The sequence below is a fragment of the Ursus americanus genome, chromosome 19, assembly GCF_024610735.1.
Source record: "Ursus americanus isolate L20-20 chromosome 19, mUrsAme1.1.p, whole genome shotgun sequence".
In the NCBI taxonomy this organism is placed as follows: domain Eukaryota; kingdom Metazoa; phylum Chordata; class Mammalia; order Carnivora; family Ursidae; genus Ursus; species Ursus americanus.
The window spans coordinates 2570819-2588356 of record NC_142145.1 but is presented as its reverse complement, the minus strand read 5'-3'; the positions used below and the strand labels follow the sequence as shown (position 1 = coordinate 2588356).

General features: G+C 38.9%; 1 protein-coding gene across 7 annotated transcripts in view; it reads left to right on the top strand.

Moving 5' to 3' along the window:
• Positions 1–17538, top strand: part of ZNF236 (zinc finger protein 236) — a 109598-nt gene that overhangs the window by 41287 nt on the left and 50773 nt on the right. For all 7 annotated transcript variants that reach the window (XM_087869722.1, XM_087869721.1, XM_045790288.2 and 4 more), the window contains 2 exons: positions 6163–6435; positions 7647–7850. In XM_087869722.1, the coding sequence (XP_087725848.1) occupies positions 6163–6435; positions 7647–7850 (477 nt within the window). The remainder of the gene's footprint in view (positions 1–6162; positions 6436–7646; positions 7851–17538) is intronic.

The window sequence follows — 17538 nt, the reverse complement described above, 5'->3', positions numbered from 1 at the left end:
TCAATACAGGCCCTGCTGTCTTTTGAATGCAGAATTTCTTTTATTTATTTATTTTTTTAAAGATTTTATTTATTTATTTATTTATTTATTTAAAGAAATTTTCTTCACCTAACATGGGGCTCAAACTCACAACCCTGAGATCAAGAGTCGCATGCTCTTCCAACTGAGCCAGCCAGGCACCCCTCCAACGCAGGCGTTTCTGAGTGTTCTTACCCCCATGGGATGAATCTGCATGGTGTCTGCCTCGTACACGAACGCAGGGGCGAGTCCCAGCACGTGTGTAGCCTGTCTCCTTGCAGGGCAGGAGCATGCCTGCAGGGGTACCTGGTAAATGCTCTCCTTGAAGTCGGGCTGGAGGACAGACTTTTCCTGAGAAAAGTACGCTCAGACTCTAGAATTACAGACTTCAGTATGTGCCTTGACTTTCCATTGACTGGCACCTGACCTTGGGCAAGTTAGCTAACCTTTAAAATGTCAGCTTTAGGGGCGCCTGGCTGGTGACTCTTGATCTCGGGATTGTGAGTTCAAGCCCCACGTTGGTTGTAGAGATGACTTAAAAATAAAAAAAATCTAACAAAATAAAATGTCAGCTTTGTTATCTTTGACATGGGGCAATGACAGAAAAAATGGGAGAGAACCGAATGAGAAAATCCATGGAAGCCGTGTAGAATGGTGCCTGACACATGGTAACTGCTTGAAGGAATACATATATTCTAAAATTATTATTATTATTTTTTAAAGATTTTATTTATTTATTCGACAGAGATAGAGACAGCCAGCGAGAGAGGGAACACAAGCAGGGGGAGTGGGAGAGGAAGAAGCAGGCTCGTAGCGGAAGAGCCTGATGTGGGGCTCGATCCCATAACGCCGGGATCACGCCCTGAGCCGAAGGCAGACGCTTAACCGCTATGCCACCCAGGCGCCCCGAAAATTATTTTTTTAAATAGGTAGAAGTGGCTCATGTCACATAATTCAAAAGATCTAAAATGGTGTATGGTGAACAACCCCTGTTCATCCTTGTCCTCCACGAACCACCCGCCCCCCCCCGGCCCCAGAGTCTGGGCGGCCACTGGGCCGTTTTTTAAATGAGCAAGGGCATATAGCTATATATTATGTATTATATTGGTTTTTAGCAGGATGGGGGGCATACTGTATACGTATATCTTTTTTGCAGTTTACTTCCCCCCCCTTGCTATCTTATTTTAAAAAATGTCTAGGGATTGTTCCCTTTTATGGATAAATAATTATTTAGATTATTTGCAGTCTTTTGCTAATACAAACAATAATAAATATAAATTTATCTAAAACCGCTTTGACTCTAAATACTTCAGTGTGTATTTCCTAAGGCCAAGATAAACTGTCTTAGATAATCATAGGACGGCCATCAACATCAGGGTGTTAAAATTGGTCCAGTCCACAGATCTTACTCAGATTTCATTAGTTGTATCACTAATGTGCTTAATAACAAAGGAAAAAAAATTCATGCATACTTAAAGAATTGTGGTATGTATTGCTGACTTCCCTTCGGGCAGTGGTGTCCATTTATTCTCCCGACGACACGTAGTGGAGTGCCTGTTTGCTTGTAGCCTTTTGAACGGGTTGTTGTCCAGATCTGCGGATCCTTTTTACTCATCGATAGGTTAAAAATATGGTTTCTTGGGGCGCCTGGGTGGCACAGCGGTTGAGCATCTGCCTTCGGCTCAGGGCGTGATCCCGGCGTTATGGGATCGAGCCCCACATCAGGCTCCTCTGCTGTGAGCCTGCTTCTTCCTCTCCCACTCCCCCTGCTTGTGTTCCCTCTCTCGTTGGCTGTCTCTATCTCTGTCGAATAAATAAATAAAATCTTTAAAAAAAAAATATGGTTTCTTACTGTTGTTTTAATTTCATTTCTCTTATATGGAGTCAGAGCTCGAGCAGCTTTTCCTGTTAAAGAGCCACCTGCATTTTTCTGTTTGGCTGACTCTTGACTTTATTTGCTGTAATATATTGAGGATGACAGTATTTTGAGAGCGTATAATTCTCTTCTAATTGTCTTTTTGAGTTAAAAGGGAGAAATGTGTTGTTTTTCCATAGCTAAATTTGTCAATGTTCCACAGATTTTGGACTTGTATTAGACTCAGACTTTGACGCTGACGTTATGGGAAATAACCTCTTTTATCCAGCACTTCCCTACTTTCATATTTTAAACTAAAATCTTTGACTCAGTTTTATTGTTTGTTTCCAGGCGGACACCCCACTGTCCAGGCACCATGCCACCGTTCCGTTCTTTACAGCCACAGACCCGTATGGGTCTTGTCGGACTGTGTTCTGGGCACGAATCTGTCTTTCATTCATGTGCTCTGGTAGCTCTTAGAAGGCCTTCATGACTCGCAGGCCTAGTCCTCCCCAGTACACCGTTTTCAAAGTGTGTTTTTGGGATTGTCACATACTTACTTTTTCATGTGTACTTTACAATTGTCTGCTAAAGTTCCAGAGCTCTAGTTATTAAAAAATCCTATTGCTATTTGCATATAAGTGATTTAACCAGTGAGAATTGATGTCTTTATAACTTTTAGTCTTCGTACCAAAGAATGGGGTGTGTATTTCCATTTATTCAGATCTTTTCTTTATATTTTTTTCATATTTTAGTGGTAGTTTAAAATTTTCACCTGGATTTTGTTAAATATGAATGATGTTGATTTCCAGGTATTAAAATGCGGACCTATTTCTTGGTTTTAGTTTTTTTTAAGGCATATAATCATATCATTTATAAATAATGATTTTACCTTTTTCTTTATAGTTTATACTGTATATTTCTGTACCTTATCTAATTTCATTGGCTTGTATCACTATAACACAATAAATTCATGGCCGTGATAGTGGACTTTTTCCAGACTGTGATAGGATTGTTTTTACTATTTTCCTATTAAGTCAAATGTTGTATTGAGATATGTTTATTCAGCTCCTCCTGTCTTTAGACAATTTTTTAAAAAGACTAGATGTTAAAGTTTTAGTAATTGCCTTTTCATCTTGAAGATGATTCTAATGCATGTTTTTCCTTTTACATTTATTCATGTGTTGGAAGAGAAAGGCAGTTGCCCAGCACCAGGGGCAGTTGCCATGTGGGAATGCGAATCTGGTTTTCCAGGTCTTTCAGTTTGTCAAAGGGTTGAAAATCTGGATTTAACTTTTTTTCTAATAGTGCGTGGGCCAAATAAAACATACGCAGGCCACATTTGGAGACATCTGCAGGGCTGCTAGTCTGTAATTTCCGTTCCAGGCAATTCCCAGAAATAATTAGAACCTGGTGACAGTTTTATGTTATGTCATCATAGGTAATTAAAGATAAAAGTTTTCATTTTTGCCCAGAAAAAACCTGACGGGGTGGGGATTTCCCATGTTTAGCTGATAGGTACTCTAGTTCTCCCACCTTTTTATACCTTCCTTTTCTGATTTGTCATAAGACCATTAGGAAATTACTGCACTTTTATGACTTAATTTTTATTTGTTGGTATTAAACAGTCTTTAATTTCAGAGTTCTGTAATATAAAAAATATCACCATAAAATAAATGTCTTTCTCTCCTTTTTAAAGCCACGTTTCTTACTTCCTGCTCTTTTCCTGTGGTTTGTCCTGGTTTCCATTGTGGCACTGTTTTTAAAAAAATGTTCTTTTTTTAATTGTTTACCTAACTTCATTTCCTGTGTTAATTAGTCTTGCAAAGAGCATTGTATTCAGAAAAATACATTTTCTTTCCTTATAGATTCACTTAACATAAGGAGAATTCCTTGCATTTACTGATAACAAAGAGAAGCACACATAAGATTTTCCCCTAATAAAGCTATGTCTGTACAGACATAGTTAAATAAACAGTTAACAAGTTAACAAGTTAATTTCATTAACTTGGCCAAAATCTGTGTAATTTCAGGTGGGTTCTTTACTTCGTCGTAGATGTCTATTTAATTTCAGATGAGTAAATCTAATAAAAAATTATGAAAGATAAAAAGTGATCCTGCTGAATTTTGTTTTTAAAATTTTTATAATTTAGAAATCATTTGTTATATTTCCATAAATTCTGCTTGTGATTTTTCTTCTGATAGGAATAGGTTTTTTTTTTATGTTTTTTTATTATATTATGTTAGTTACCATACAGTACATCCCTGGTTTCTGATGCAAAGTTCGATGATTCATTAGTTGCGTATAACACCCAGTGCACCATGCAATACGTGCCCTCCTTACTACCCGTCATCAGCCTATCCCATTCCGCCACCCCCCTCCCCTCTGAAGCCCTCAGTTTGTTTCCCAGAGTCCATAGTCTCTCATGCTTCATTCCCCTTCTGACTATCCCCCCTTTCTTTATCCCTTTCTTCCCCTACCGATCTTCCTAGTTCTTATGTTCCATAGATGAGAGAAATCATATGATAATTGTCTTTCTCTGCTTGACTTATTTCACTCAGCATTATCTCCTCCAGTGCCGTCCATGTTGCAGCAAATGTTGAGAACTCGTTCTTTCTGATAGCTGAGTAATATTCCATTGTATATATGGACCACAGCTTCTTTTTTTTTTTTTTTTTTTTTTAAAGATTTTTATTTATTTATTTGACAGAGACAGCCAGCGAGAGAGGGAACACAAGCAGGGGGAGTGGGAGAGGAAGAAGCAGGCTCATAACGGAGGAGCCTGATGTGGGGCTCGATCCCACAACGCCGGGATCACGCCCTGAGCCGAAGGCAGACGCTTAACAACTGCGCCACTCAGGCGCCCCTGGACCACAGCTTCTTAATCCAGTCATTTGTTGAAGGGCATCTCGGTTCCTTCCACGAATTAGCTATTGTGAACAATGCTGCTATGAACATTGGGGTGCATATGGCCCTTCTCTTCACTACGTCTGTATCTTTGGGGTAAATACCCAGTATTGCAATGGCTGGGTCATAGGGTAGCTCAATTTTTAACTTTTTAAGGGACCTCCACACTGTCTTCCAGAGTGGCTGCACCAACCTGCATTCCCACCAACAATGTAGGAGGGATCCCCTTTCTCCACATCCTCTCCAGCAATTGCTGTTTCCTGCCTTGTTAATTTTTGCCATTCTAACTGGCGTAAGGTGGTATCTTAGTGTGGTTTTGATTTGAATTTCCCTGATGACTAATGATTTTGAACATTTTTTCATGTGTCTGTTGGCCATTTGTATGTCATCATTGGAAAAGTGTCTGTTCATATCTTCTGCCCATTTTATGATTTGTTTATTTGTTTCTCGCGTATTGAGTTTGAGAAGTTCTTTGTAGATCTTGGATACCAGTCTTTTATCTGTAGCATCATTTGCAAATATATTCTCCCATTCCGTGGGCTGCCTCTTAGTTTTTTTGACTGTTTCCTTGGCTGTGCAGAAGCTTTTTATCTTGATGAAGTCCCACAAGTTCATTTTATCTTTTGTTTCTCTTGCCTTTGGAGATGTGTCATTAAAAAGGTTGCTTTGGCCGATGTCATAGAGGTTGTTGCCTATGTTCTCCTCTAGGATTCTGATGGATTCCTGTCTCACATCGAGGTCTTTCATCCATTTGGAGTTTGATAGGAATAGTTTTAAACCTGATTGAAAGTTGAGTAATAATAAAGTTACAAAAGAATCTTTTATATTTGATCACGAATGAGTGTATGCCATGCATACTGTTTCTTTGTCGTAACTGTTTATGAGTGCCTTTTACAGCACAAAAAATCACCATCTCCTAATTATTTGCATGTATTATTGTATTATTTTTATTCATGACATCAGATAGATTCAAACAATGCTTATCCCAACTTCTTTCCTTCTCTTCATATTCTTTGAGTTAATTTTGGAGTCATTTGCTCAATCTGCTCTTACTCACATTTACGGTGGACTGAGTTTATGTCACCAGCTGTTGATTTGTATCACCCATCCAGTTAGCATTCTTACCTCTCAAAGGCTGTGGTTTGTGTTCTCATGGGACTGTCAGATTTTCTGCAAGATTAAATCATAGTCTTCAGTAAGTTCAGTGATCATGGAAATTTCAACTTTCTTCATAATCGATCATCTCTCTTCTGCTCTGGCAAAAAGTGTATAGCTTTTCATACGTATGCTGTGTTGTTTTAATCCAACCCTAGGAAGACATTCAAGGGTGTTAATATTTGGTATCATAGCTGGGCTGTTGCTGGGTTTCATTTGGTTGCAGGTTCAATCCGTGAGGAGAATGGCGTTCGGTGGCACGTGTGTCCCTACTGCACCAAGGAGTTCCGGAAGCCTAGCGACCTGGTGCGCCACATCCGCATTCACACCCACGAGAAGCCCTTCAAGTGTCCACAGTGTTTCCGGGCCTTTGCTGTGAAGAGCACCCTGACCGCTCACATCAAAACACACACGGGCATCAAGGCGTTCAAGTGCCAGTACTGCATGAAGAGCTTTTCCACCTCGGGGAGCCTCAAAGTACACATCCGGCTGCACACAGGTGCCACGGGGCTTCTCCGGGGTCACGGGGTCACCGTGGTCTGCGGAGAGTCGCTGAGCACTTCGAGGGCTCGGGTTCCGTTCTTTAATAAGTACTTACGATTACCCCCTAGAGGCTCAGCTCGGGGTGCATACTGGTGAAGAGAGCCCATGGGACGTTGATTCTCAGGGAGCTGAGGGCTTCATGAGGGAAGCATTAAGCAGAACCACCTGGGGTTGAACGTACGGGGCAGAGCCACGAGAGGGGTGCTTGTGGGCGACCGCGGCTGGATGTAGAGGAGGTGGGCCTTTCTGTGGAGGAGACGCCTCGGGGGGCATTTGTCCTGGGGCCTTGGGCAGCGAGGGAAAGCCTAACACCTACTCTACCTTTCGGGTGTTTTGTAATCAGTATTAAGGCATGAAAATATTCATGTTTAGGCAGTAATTTTGTTTATAATAGTTTTATTGAGATATAATTCACAGATCATAAGATTTAAAGTGAATTGTGCAACCCACACAACTATCTATTTTCATCATTTTTATCCCCCTTCCCTCCCGGAAGAAACCCCATGCCCATTAGCAGTACTTCCCCACGAACCTGGGGTTCCTGGGCAGAGCTGACCATGTGGGTGAGGATTTGAAAAGGCTAAAATGCATCAGTTTTGTTATGTGCCCTAAGTTCTTAGGAATCTCCAGTTTCATTTACCAATGAAACCGTAAGTGAAGGAAGTATCCTTCAGGAAAGCGAATTGAGAGTGGAGAGTGGCCAAGAGGAGATTATTACTGTCTCGTCATGAGCAGCAGCATTGAGTCCTGCTTGTTTGCTGCACTCTCAGAGCTGCTAAGTGCTGCTTTGCCTTGAGCGTGTTTGGGCACTGCAGTCAGCCTGGGGGCAGGCGCTGTTATTCCAGTTTACAGACGGTGATGTGGGAGAACGCAGTCTCACGCACTCTAGTATTCTCGAAGACTGAATATTCGAATATCGTAAGGTTTAAATATTTTACAATGCAGAGTTAACAAATGTTCTTTTTTACTTAAAATGCTCTTAGTACATCTGAATATGCACTGTATGCAAACAAAGGAAAATAACTCTAATTTATAATGTCCCTGAAATTACAAGCCTGAAGCGATGACTGTTAAATCAGTGTTAACGTACTAGAATTTTATGTTGGTGTTAGTTGTCGAGATGTATTTTCTTGAAATAATTCTACAGTGTACTTTTATTTTTATTAGGGGTCAGACCTTTTGCTTGTCCTCACTGTGACAAAAAGTTTCGCACCTCAGGCCATAGGAAGACTCACATTGCTTCTCACTTTAAGCACACGGAGCTAAGAAAGATGAGGCAGCAGCGCAAACCTGCAAAGGTGCGAGTCGGCAAGGCCAGCGCTCCGGTCCCCGATATTCCTCTGCAAGAGCCGATTCTCATAACTGACGTAGGTAAGGTTCTCTTCCCCTTTGTGCCGTGCGAGGATTACATAAATATCTCGGTCTACATGCTTTTAAGCATGGTGTTGATGAGGTTTTTGTTCGGCATTTTTGCTTTATGGCCTAGTATGTTCCACAGTCAAAATGAAGATCCTAGTTCTGTCTAAACTACTGCTCAGATTGTGTTCTTGGTTAAGGAAGAAATGATGTGTACAAGTGAAGGTATTAGTATGTAAGTTCTTACTGAAGAAAGATTCCTGCCTCAATGGAACTAGCAAAGTGGTCAAGTGTTCTTTATGTGTAATACGCAATGCCTTTTGTTATTTTTATATTAAGATCCCTACATAGTATGTAACAGATTATTGTATGGCTGCTTTAATCTTTGGACTGAAAAGAAAAATTGCCAGCTTTTAAGGTTTTTTTTTTTTTAGGCTCAGTGTTATTATGATCCAAGTAAAGTATGATTTTGTTAACTAACTAAAAAGAAAACATGGCGTATGAGAATCTTCGGAAAAATGATTTTTGTAAGTGCTAAACAAAATTAAAGAAACTTCATTAAATTCTGTGCTAAAACTTTTACTTTTGTGCAGTTCCTGTAGTTCATTATGTCTTAGGCAAGATAATCCAGTCTATGAACAAAATTAACACCATGTATAACTGAATATAAACAAAGGTTAAATGTTGTATAAAGGGGATACTTTAGATTAAATTAATTATACTCTGCTAATAAGATGATCGACAATTATGAATCTTTATTTAGGAGCATAGCATCAGATATATAAACCAAGAACAATTAGAAGTAAAGAGAAATATTCGAATTCTGAAGTATAGTGAAAGATCCTCAATTAGGTCGATTTAACTAAAGAGTGAAACTAAAGAAAATTTGAAGTATACATGTAACAAGGGATATTTTATAGCTTTTTAGAATCTTTTACTCTCTAATACATACTCTTTTTAAATATACATGAAATAGAAAGTTGATCAGGTCCTAGGATATAGAAAAACTTGAAATTTTTAAAAGTAGATATTGTACAGGACACAGTCTTTGATTTTGGTTTAGTGAAAGCATAATAGAACGTAACTAAATGTGTTAGCTATAGTTCAAACAGCTAACACATTTGAAAATTTAGACGAAACAGACCTTTTCTAGAATAATGTACTTATCATAATTGATTGTAGAAGAAGTGGAAAACTCCAAAACAGACAAGTTGGAGTCATCCTCCCCAAAGTATTGTTCTCTGATGATTTTATGTCTGAGTTCTAGGCTTCCGAGGAGCTATGATTCTTAGGGCATTAGTAGTTCAAAGCCTAGAAACTCATCTAAGCTCGCATGGGAGGTTAGAATACTGGGATGTCCTTGTCCGCTTTTGGTCGCTCACAAAGCAAAGCAACAGACCAGTTTTACTTCATGTGTATTTAATCTTTAATGTGTAGGTTCTCAGTGGTTTGTGCTATACCTGAAATGCAGAAAAATCCCTTAAAGTCAGGGCAAACTCGACATTTATTTAGTGGCCCTAGAATTATCCTTCATGCTTGAGAGTTACCTTCAAGTTACCAGTTTTTTCAGGTTGCCATTAATCAAATTAAATACCTGTGGGTTTCTTGACTTGAAGTTTGTAAAGCCTTAGTTGAATTAAACTACAGTCCTAATACTCCAGACGTTTTCTAAGGTTAAATAGGGTACATTTTACTTTTTGGTTTCATAGATGCTTGTGAATCAAAACTTGGACTAATAAGCAGAATTCTCCTTTGGTCTGGGCTGAATGAGATACATGAGGGAAATGATTCATACAGTGGCTTCACATTGTAAAATGTAAAATATTGTAAATATTTATTTTCATGCTTAACTTCATTATTATTAAGTTTATATTTGTGTCTGTCTCTGCTTTCAGACTCTGAGATCCTTGGGGCTATCTAGAAAAGACGTGACTTTGATAACCTTTGGGGGACAGATTTTGATAAAAAGTGACAGAGTTTTAGCATAGATTAGTTACAGTTATTTGACTTCATTGGGAGATGAGCTGTTCTAGTTCAGCCTAGTTACTTAAAACACAATATGTCATTTAGACTTAGACTGTCACTTAGAAAAGTATTAGAAGGCATTAAAACGACCGTACCAAGTCATTTAGTCTGCATATGAAGGAAGCGCTGTTGGTGGTATAGTACCATATGGTCATAAAAACTTTTAGAGCTGTATAGGAACTTAAAAATAGTCATTCCAAAACCTCTCTGTATTCCTCATTTGTACAGATGAAAATACTAAGATCTAGAAAGAGTTACAATGTTGCTTTTAGCATATACAACCAGTTTGTACTCATGGTAGAACTAGAATTTGGATCTTCTGACTTCTAGGCCAGAGTTGTGTTCAGTAAAATTCACTTCCTCCGCACACCCATTACCGTTGCATGCCCAGGCACAGCAGTGTGGAAGAGCACACCATGATTTTCAAGTAGTCATTGTGTCTTGGTATGAAGCAGCAGCAGTTTTTACTGAACTTGAATATTGTGAAATTTATTGCATGTTACGGATTGTATTTCACTAGACGTTCTGTCTTATACTCTAAATGTTTTCTCTTCTAATTCAAGAGCTAAATTTTAAATACAACTATGTGCAGACTGGGGAGGTATTGGAGTCAAGCTGATCATAATATTCAGAGGAAGTTCATGATTACCATCATAAAAAGCTGAGAGACTTTAATATCACTGGATCTTCTTATAAGAAATACTGAAGGATTTCTTTGAGTGGAAGTAAAAGAACAATAATTAATACCATAAAAACATAAAAAAATAACATAAATCTCATTGGTAATGGTAAATATGCAATCATAGTTAGATTCTGCAATATGGTAACAGTGGTTCACTTGACTTACAATTCTCATTTAAAAGTTTAAAAAAAGGGAAGATAGTAAAAATAACTATAACTACAGTAATCTGTTGTTACATAGTATAAAAAACATATAAATTGTAACAGCAATAACCTAAAATGTGAGAGGGAGGAGAAGTAAAAGTGTAAAATTTATGAATTCTATTGAAGTTATTATCCATTTAAAATAAGGTGTTATAAGTTTAAGGTAGTCTTTGTAAGCCTCATGGTAACCACAAGGAAAAATCCTATAGTGATTACACAAAAGAGCATGATAAAGAAATTAAAACATACTGATACCAAAAGGCATCAAAGCACAAAAAAGACAGCAGAATAAGAAACAAGGAACATTGGATCCAGAAAACAATTAATAAAACGGCATTAGTAAGTTCTTACTTATCAATAATTACTTTAAATGTAAATGGATTAAATGCTCAAATTAAAGGACATAGAATGGCTGAGTGTATAGCAAAACAAGACTCAGTGATATGCTGCCTGTAAGAGGCTCACGTTAGCTTTGAAAAGATACACATAGTCTGAGAGTGAAGGGATAGAAAAAGACATTTCAAGCAGATGGTAACCAAAAAAGGCAGGGGTAGTTATACTTGCATCAAACAAAATAGACTTTATGTATTTATGTATTTATTATTTATTATTATTTATTTTTTTAGACAAAATAGACTTTAAAGTAGAAATGGTGGAAAAAAAAGACAAAGAGGTTGTTACATAACGATAAACGGGTCAGTACATCAAGAAGATATAACAATGGTAAATATTTGTGCACCCAACATGGGAGTACCTAAATATATAAAGCAGAAACTAGCAGCTAAAAGGAGAAATAAACAGTAACACAGTAATCATTGAGGACTCTAATCCTCCACTCTCAACAATGAACAGATTGTTCAGATAGAGAATCGATAAGGAAACAGCAGCAGACTTGAACAATACTATGAACCAAAGGGACCTAACAGGCGTATACAGAACATTCTGACTAACAATAGCAGAATACATATTCTTCTCAAGTCCACATCAGACATCTTCTAGATTAGACCATATGTTAGGCCGCAAAAAAAAGTCTTAGCAAATTCATAATAATCAAAAGTCTCCCAACATAGAAAAGCCCAGGATGAGCTGGATTCACTAGTGAATTTTACCAAACATTAAAGAAGAATTAACATCAGCCTTTCTCAAGCACTTCCAAAAAATTCAAGGAGGAAGGAACATTGCCAAACCCATTTTACCAGGCCAGCATTATCGTCATACCAAAACCAGAAAAGGACACTACTAGAACAGGAAACTACAGGCCAATATCCCTGATGAACATAAATGCAAAAATTCTCTATAAAATACTGCTTAACCAAATTCAGCAGCACATTAAAGGGATCATTCACCATGATTAGGTAGGAATTTATCACAGGGATGCAAGGATGGCTCAACATATGCAAATCAATCAATGTGATATGTTACATTAACGGAATGAAAGAAAAAAATCATATGATCCCAATAGATGCAGAGAAAGCATCTGACAAAATTCGACATCCATTCATGATAAAAAATGTTAACAAATTAGGCAAAGAAGGAATATATCTCATCATAATAAAGGCCATCTATGACAAGACTACTGCTAACAATATACTCGATGGTGAAAGGGTAAAGTCTTTTCCTCTAAGATCAAAACAAGACAAGGGTGCCCATTCTCACCACTCCTATTCAATGTAATGCTGGAAGTCCTAACTAGAGTAGTAGCATCTAAAACAGTAAAATATTTGGGAATAAATTTAACCAAGGAGGTAAAAAATCTGTACCTGAAAACTAAAAGACACTGATGAAAGAAGTTGAAGAAGACACAAATAAATGGTAAAGTATCCCATGTTCATGGACTGGAAGAATTAACATTGTTAAGATGTCAATACTGTCAAAGCCATCTATGGATTCAGTGCAATCCTATCAAGATTCCAATGGTGTTTTTTACAGAAGTAGAAAAAGCACTCCTAAAATTGATATGGAACCATAAAGAATCTGAATAGCCATGGAAATCATAAGAAAGAAGAACAAAGCAGGAGTCGTCACGGTTCCTGATTTCAAGCTGTACTGTAAAGCTGTCGTCATTGATGCAGTGTGTTCCTGGTGTAAAAACAAAGAGAACAATGGAATAAAGTTGAGAGCCCAGACATAAACCCAAACATGTATGGTTAACTAATATTTGACAAGGGAGCCAAGAACACTCAAAGGGAGAGAAGTTCCAGAAGAAAACACGGGAACAAAACTCCTTGACATGGGTCTTGTAATGATCTTTTGGATATGACACCTAAAGCACTAGCAACAAAATAAAAAAATAAGTGGGACTACATCAAACTAAAAAGTTTGCGCATAGCAACAGAAACCATCAATAAAGTGGAAAGACAGCCTATGGAATGGGAAAAAACATTTGCAATCAATGTATCTGATAAAAGTGTTAATATCCAAAATACATAAAGGACTCATACAACTCAATGGCAAAAAGAAAAAAAAATAACCACCCAAAACCAATAAATAAATAAATTTAAAAAAATTTAAAACTGGGTAAACTACCTGAGTAGACTTTTCTCCAAAGAAGATTGTCAAAAGGCTGATGGGTATATGAAAAGATGCTCAACATCTCTGGTCAGTAGGGAATGCAAATTAGAACCACAGTGAGGTGGCACCTCACAGCTATTGGAATGGCCATTATCAAAAAGATGAGATGATGCATGTTGATGTGCGTGTGGAGAAAAGGCAAACCTTGTGCACCATCGGTGGGATTGTTAGTAGGTATAACTGCATTGGAAAATAGTGTAGAGGCTCCTCAAAAAATTAAAACTAGAACTACCATGTGATCCAGCAATTCCACTTGTGGGATATATCCAAAGGAAATGAAAACACTAACTCAGTAAGATAACCACATCCCTATATTCACAGCAGAATTGTTTACAGTAGCCATGAGATGAAAACAACCTAAGTGTCTATCAGTGAATGAGTGGGTAAAGAAATTTTGGAATATTATTCATCCATTAAAAAATGAGGAAATCCTACCATTTGCAGCAACCTGGATGGACCTTGAAAGCATTTTGCTAAGTGTAACAAGTCAGGCAGAAAGACAAATACTGTATGATCTCACTTCTATGTGGGATCTAGAAAGAAGAAAAAAAAGAAACTCATAGAACAAGAGCTCAAGTTTGTGGTCACCAGAAGAGGGGAGAAGGAGGGAGGAAGGTGAGGGAGATTGGAGGAAGGGGGTCCGAAGGTACAAACTTCCTGTTGTAAGATAAATAAGCATTAGGGTTGGGACATGCTCCACGGCGACTCAGCTGTGTGATGTCCAGGAGAACTGCGAAGAGTCAGCCCTGAGAGTTCTCGTCACAAGGAGAATGTTTTTTTCTTTTTTTCTTCTTTCTTTTCCTTTAATTGTATCTTTACGGGAGGACGGTGTTAGCGGAGTCTGCTGTGGTAACCGTGTCAGTGGATGTAAATCAGACCATCCTGCTGTACCTCTTAAACTTCCACAGTCGTGTGTGCCAGTGATTTCTCAGTAAAACTGGGGGAGACAAGACATAGGAAAAGAGATTCTGATATGTGGTTGCTTCTCAGTTTTCAAATCACAGATTGATACATACATATTTTTAGAAGCCGCTGTTTTCCGTATATAGGACCGTGTGTGTTTGTGTGGTATCACCATTTTTTCGTTTTGTGTAGCATAGATACTTGAAATATCTTTTCTCTGAAAGTGAGCCAGCCTTTGGTTATCTATTATTTTAAACCTCAGGGCTGTAGTGATTGATCTTCCAAGTTTATATTCATATTTTAATTATATCGATATTAGAGCATTTATCTTTTTTTTAACACATTTGTCTAACTTCACATACTAAATTTATTTTCTATGTTATGTATGATACGTAATGTGGGTAAATGTTTGTCATCAGTTTATTTTGTTGTATTTGCATTTTCTTACTATTACAATATGTGAAAGCTCTTCTAAGACTTAAATATATTTTCCCCAAACACTGTAACAAGATAAAGCTTTCTCCTCTGTTATCATAGAAGGAATTTAGACAGTTTTTTTTTTTTAAGATTTTATTTATTTATTTAGAGAGCAAGGAGGGGAGGGCTGGGGTAGGGAGAGAGAATCTCAAGCAGATTCCATGCTAAGTGCAGAGCCTGATGCAGGGCTTGATCTCAGGACCCCGAGATAATTGACCTGAGCCAAAACCAGGAGTCAGAATTAACCAACTGAGCCACCCAGTTGCCCCGGAATTTTAGGAAGTTTTAAGGACATTTCCAGTTTGTTTTTGAGACACAAAATTAATCAACTAGAATTTATTCATGCCTTTCTTTGAGATTAGTAGTTTCCTTAAAATAATACATGTATATATTTATATATATATAGACTGATATATGTATCTATATATGACATATAGACATATTTGCATGTCTAGTAGAAATGACATATTATCACTAAGACTGTAGGACATTTATGTATGTTTGGTTCACCCTTCATTTTTTTCTTCAAAGATTGAGACCTTGTAATTAGCCTGTGTAACAGAACTTTGTGTTCGTAAAATTACTAGAAGTGAAAAAACATCTGAAAAATGAGGTCTATTATTTTACTGCCTTAATAGCTCAACGTAGGGGATCTCTGCCCCCCGACACCCACTTGTGAAGTACTCAGAATCATTTAGGGGTCTGTTTCTAAACATATACGCCTGGACACCACCCTAAAGCTTGTAGTTCCGTGGCTAGGGCGGAAGTCACTGAGGCAAACAGTGTGTAGACTCGATTGTTTGTTGCAGCATTGTGGCAGTATGTACAGTTAGAAGCGCTAGAAATATTCCTCAGAACTCTGTAAAGTGAACAGGATGCATTGGTCCAGTGGAATACCTTACAGACATCAGAAGGATACTGAAGATGATGTCCCATGTAACTGACTTGGAAAGACAGTAAATGTATATATATGAAGTATAACCACAACAGGCGTATGCTTGATCCCACTTGTGTTTGTCTATAACACACTCTTGTTAGAATATACACAACTGTTAATTATGATTATCTCTGAGAGCAGGTTCTTTTTTCTTTTTATGTGCTTCCTAATTATTTGAGAAGGGGCGTTTGTAGGCTGCATGAGAGTTGGAAACAGGGCCCCGGCTCATGGAGCTGCAGGCAGGATGGGCAGATTGAGAGACCCAAGCCAGGCCAGAGCGCAAGGCTAGGGCTCCTCAACTCAGAGCAGAAGCAGTCACTAGAAGTCAGAGTGCCAGCTTCAAGGGACTGGCTGTTGACCGTAGACCCACTGTTATAGAAAAGAAATGATGAACTGGACATTCTGTGAAGTTGTTTATGATGGAGAACGTAGGTTCCAGAAGCAACAGGAGAAAGACTTACATGCTTGGGGGTTGCTGCAGAGGTAGGTGGCTGAGCGGGGAGCCTGTGTAGACTAGGCCTGTCGCGCAGAGTGGCTCTCAGAAGGGCTGGGAGCTGGGAGGCCCTGTGCAGACAGCCAGTGTGAGGGCTCTCGGTCAGATTCCGGCATCCAGCTCCATGCTCTGTGGAGTCTGCGTGAAATTCTCTCTTCCTCTGCCCCTCCCGCTCTCTCGCTTGCTCTCTCTAAAATAAATAAATAAATCTTTAAAAAAGAAAAACCATTCTATTAAGTTCAACAAGGAACAAGAAAATGGATTGTCAGATACTATTTATTTGGAGTTTATGATTTTAATGAAGCTGTACTTTTATGCTAATAGTTATTGAGCCTATTTGCATAAAATCCCAAATAATTGTGCCTGAGATTTGCTATTATGCTTGCCCCAAGAGACTTCCTGTGTAAGCACTTGAATGTCACGGATTCCTAAGCTGAGTCGTGACCTGCAAAGTTCCTCTTCTCACTTACCTTTTTGGAGAATATTCACATCTGCTTTCTCTTCTGTTCACCTAATTTATTGTGTCATATTACCTGTCCTCCTTGGCAGGTGTTGTGGGCTCAAGGCTGTGTCCCTGGGACAGGTCCCGTATTCAAGCTATAGCCAGTGGAGTGGGGAAAAGAGTTGGGAGAAGGAACAGTGACAAGTGCTGGGTTTGCTCAGAAAATAGCGAGAGCATAGGGATCTAGAGGGACAAGATGAAGGGTGGGTGGTAGGTGGAGATGGACACTAGCCAGTGTTGGAATGCCAAGCTGAGCGGTCGCGGTAATGGAGTCCTTGACAGGAAGCCACTGAAGGCATGTGAGCACATTGCTTACTTCAGGAACAAACTCTTTGGAGGCTAGCATCGTCATGGTGTTTGTCTCCATCAGATTCAGTATGAGGGTCCCGGGAAAGGAGACTCAAGCTGTTCGTTTTGAGTGGGAGCGGAGTTGCTAGGAAAAAGCCGGGGAGCGTAGAACAGTGCTGGAGCTGTGGAGAGAGGAAGTCTCTGAATGGCCCTGATTCGGCTCCGCTTGTGAAAACGCAGTGTGAGGGTTTGTGCTGTGGTTGAACACAGACCACAAGGAGGGTTCTGAGTTCTCTTTGAAAAGTAAATGGGCTTCTGACGCAATCTGATGTAGGAGTGACGTGGCTTAGCCGAGCTACTGAGTTCCCTCTGACTTTGTCATCATTTTCTCCGTTGTTTGAGATTCGTGGCAGCAGAATAGAAACGGGGAAACAATAATGCTAAGTGAAATAAGTCAAGCAGAGAAAGACAACTATCATATGATTTCTCTCATCTACGGAACATAAGAACTAGGATGATCGGTAGGGGAAGAAAGGGATAAAGAAAGGGGGGGTAATCAGAGGGGGAATGAAGCATGAGAGACTATGGACTCTGAGAAACAAACTGAGGGCTTCAGAGAAGA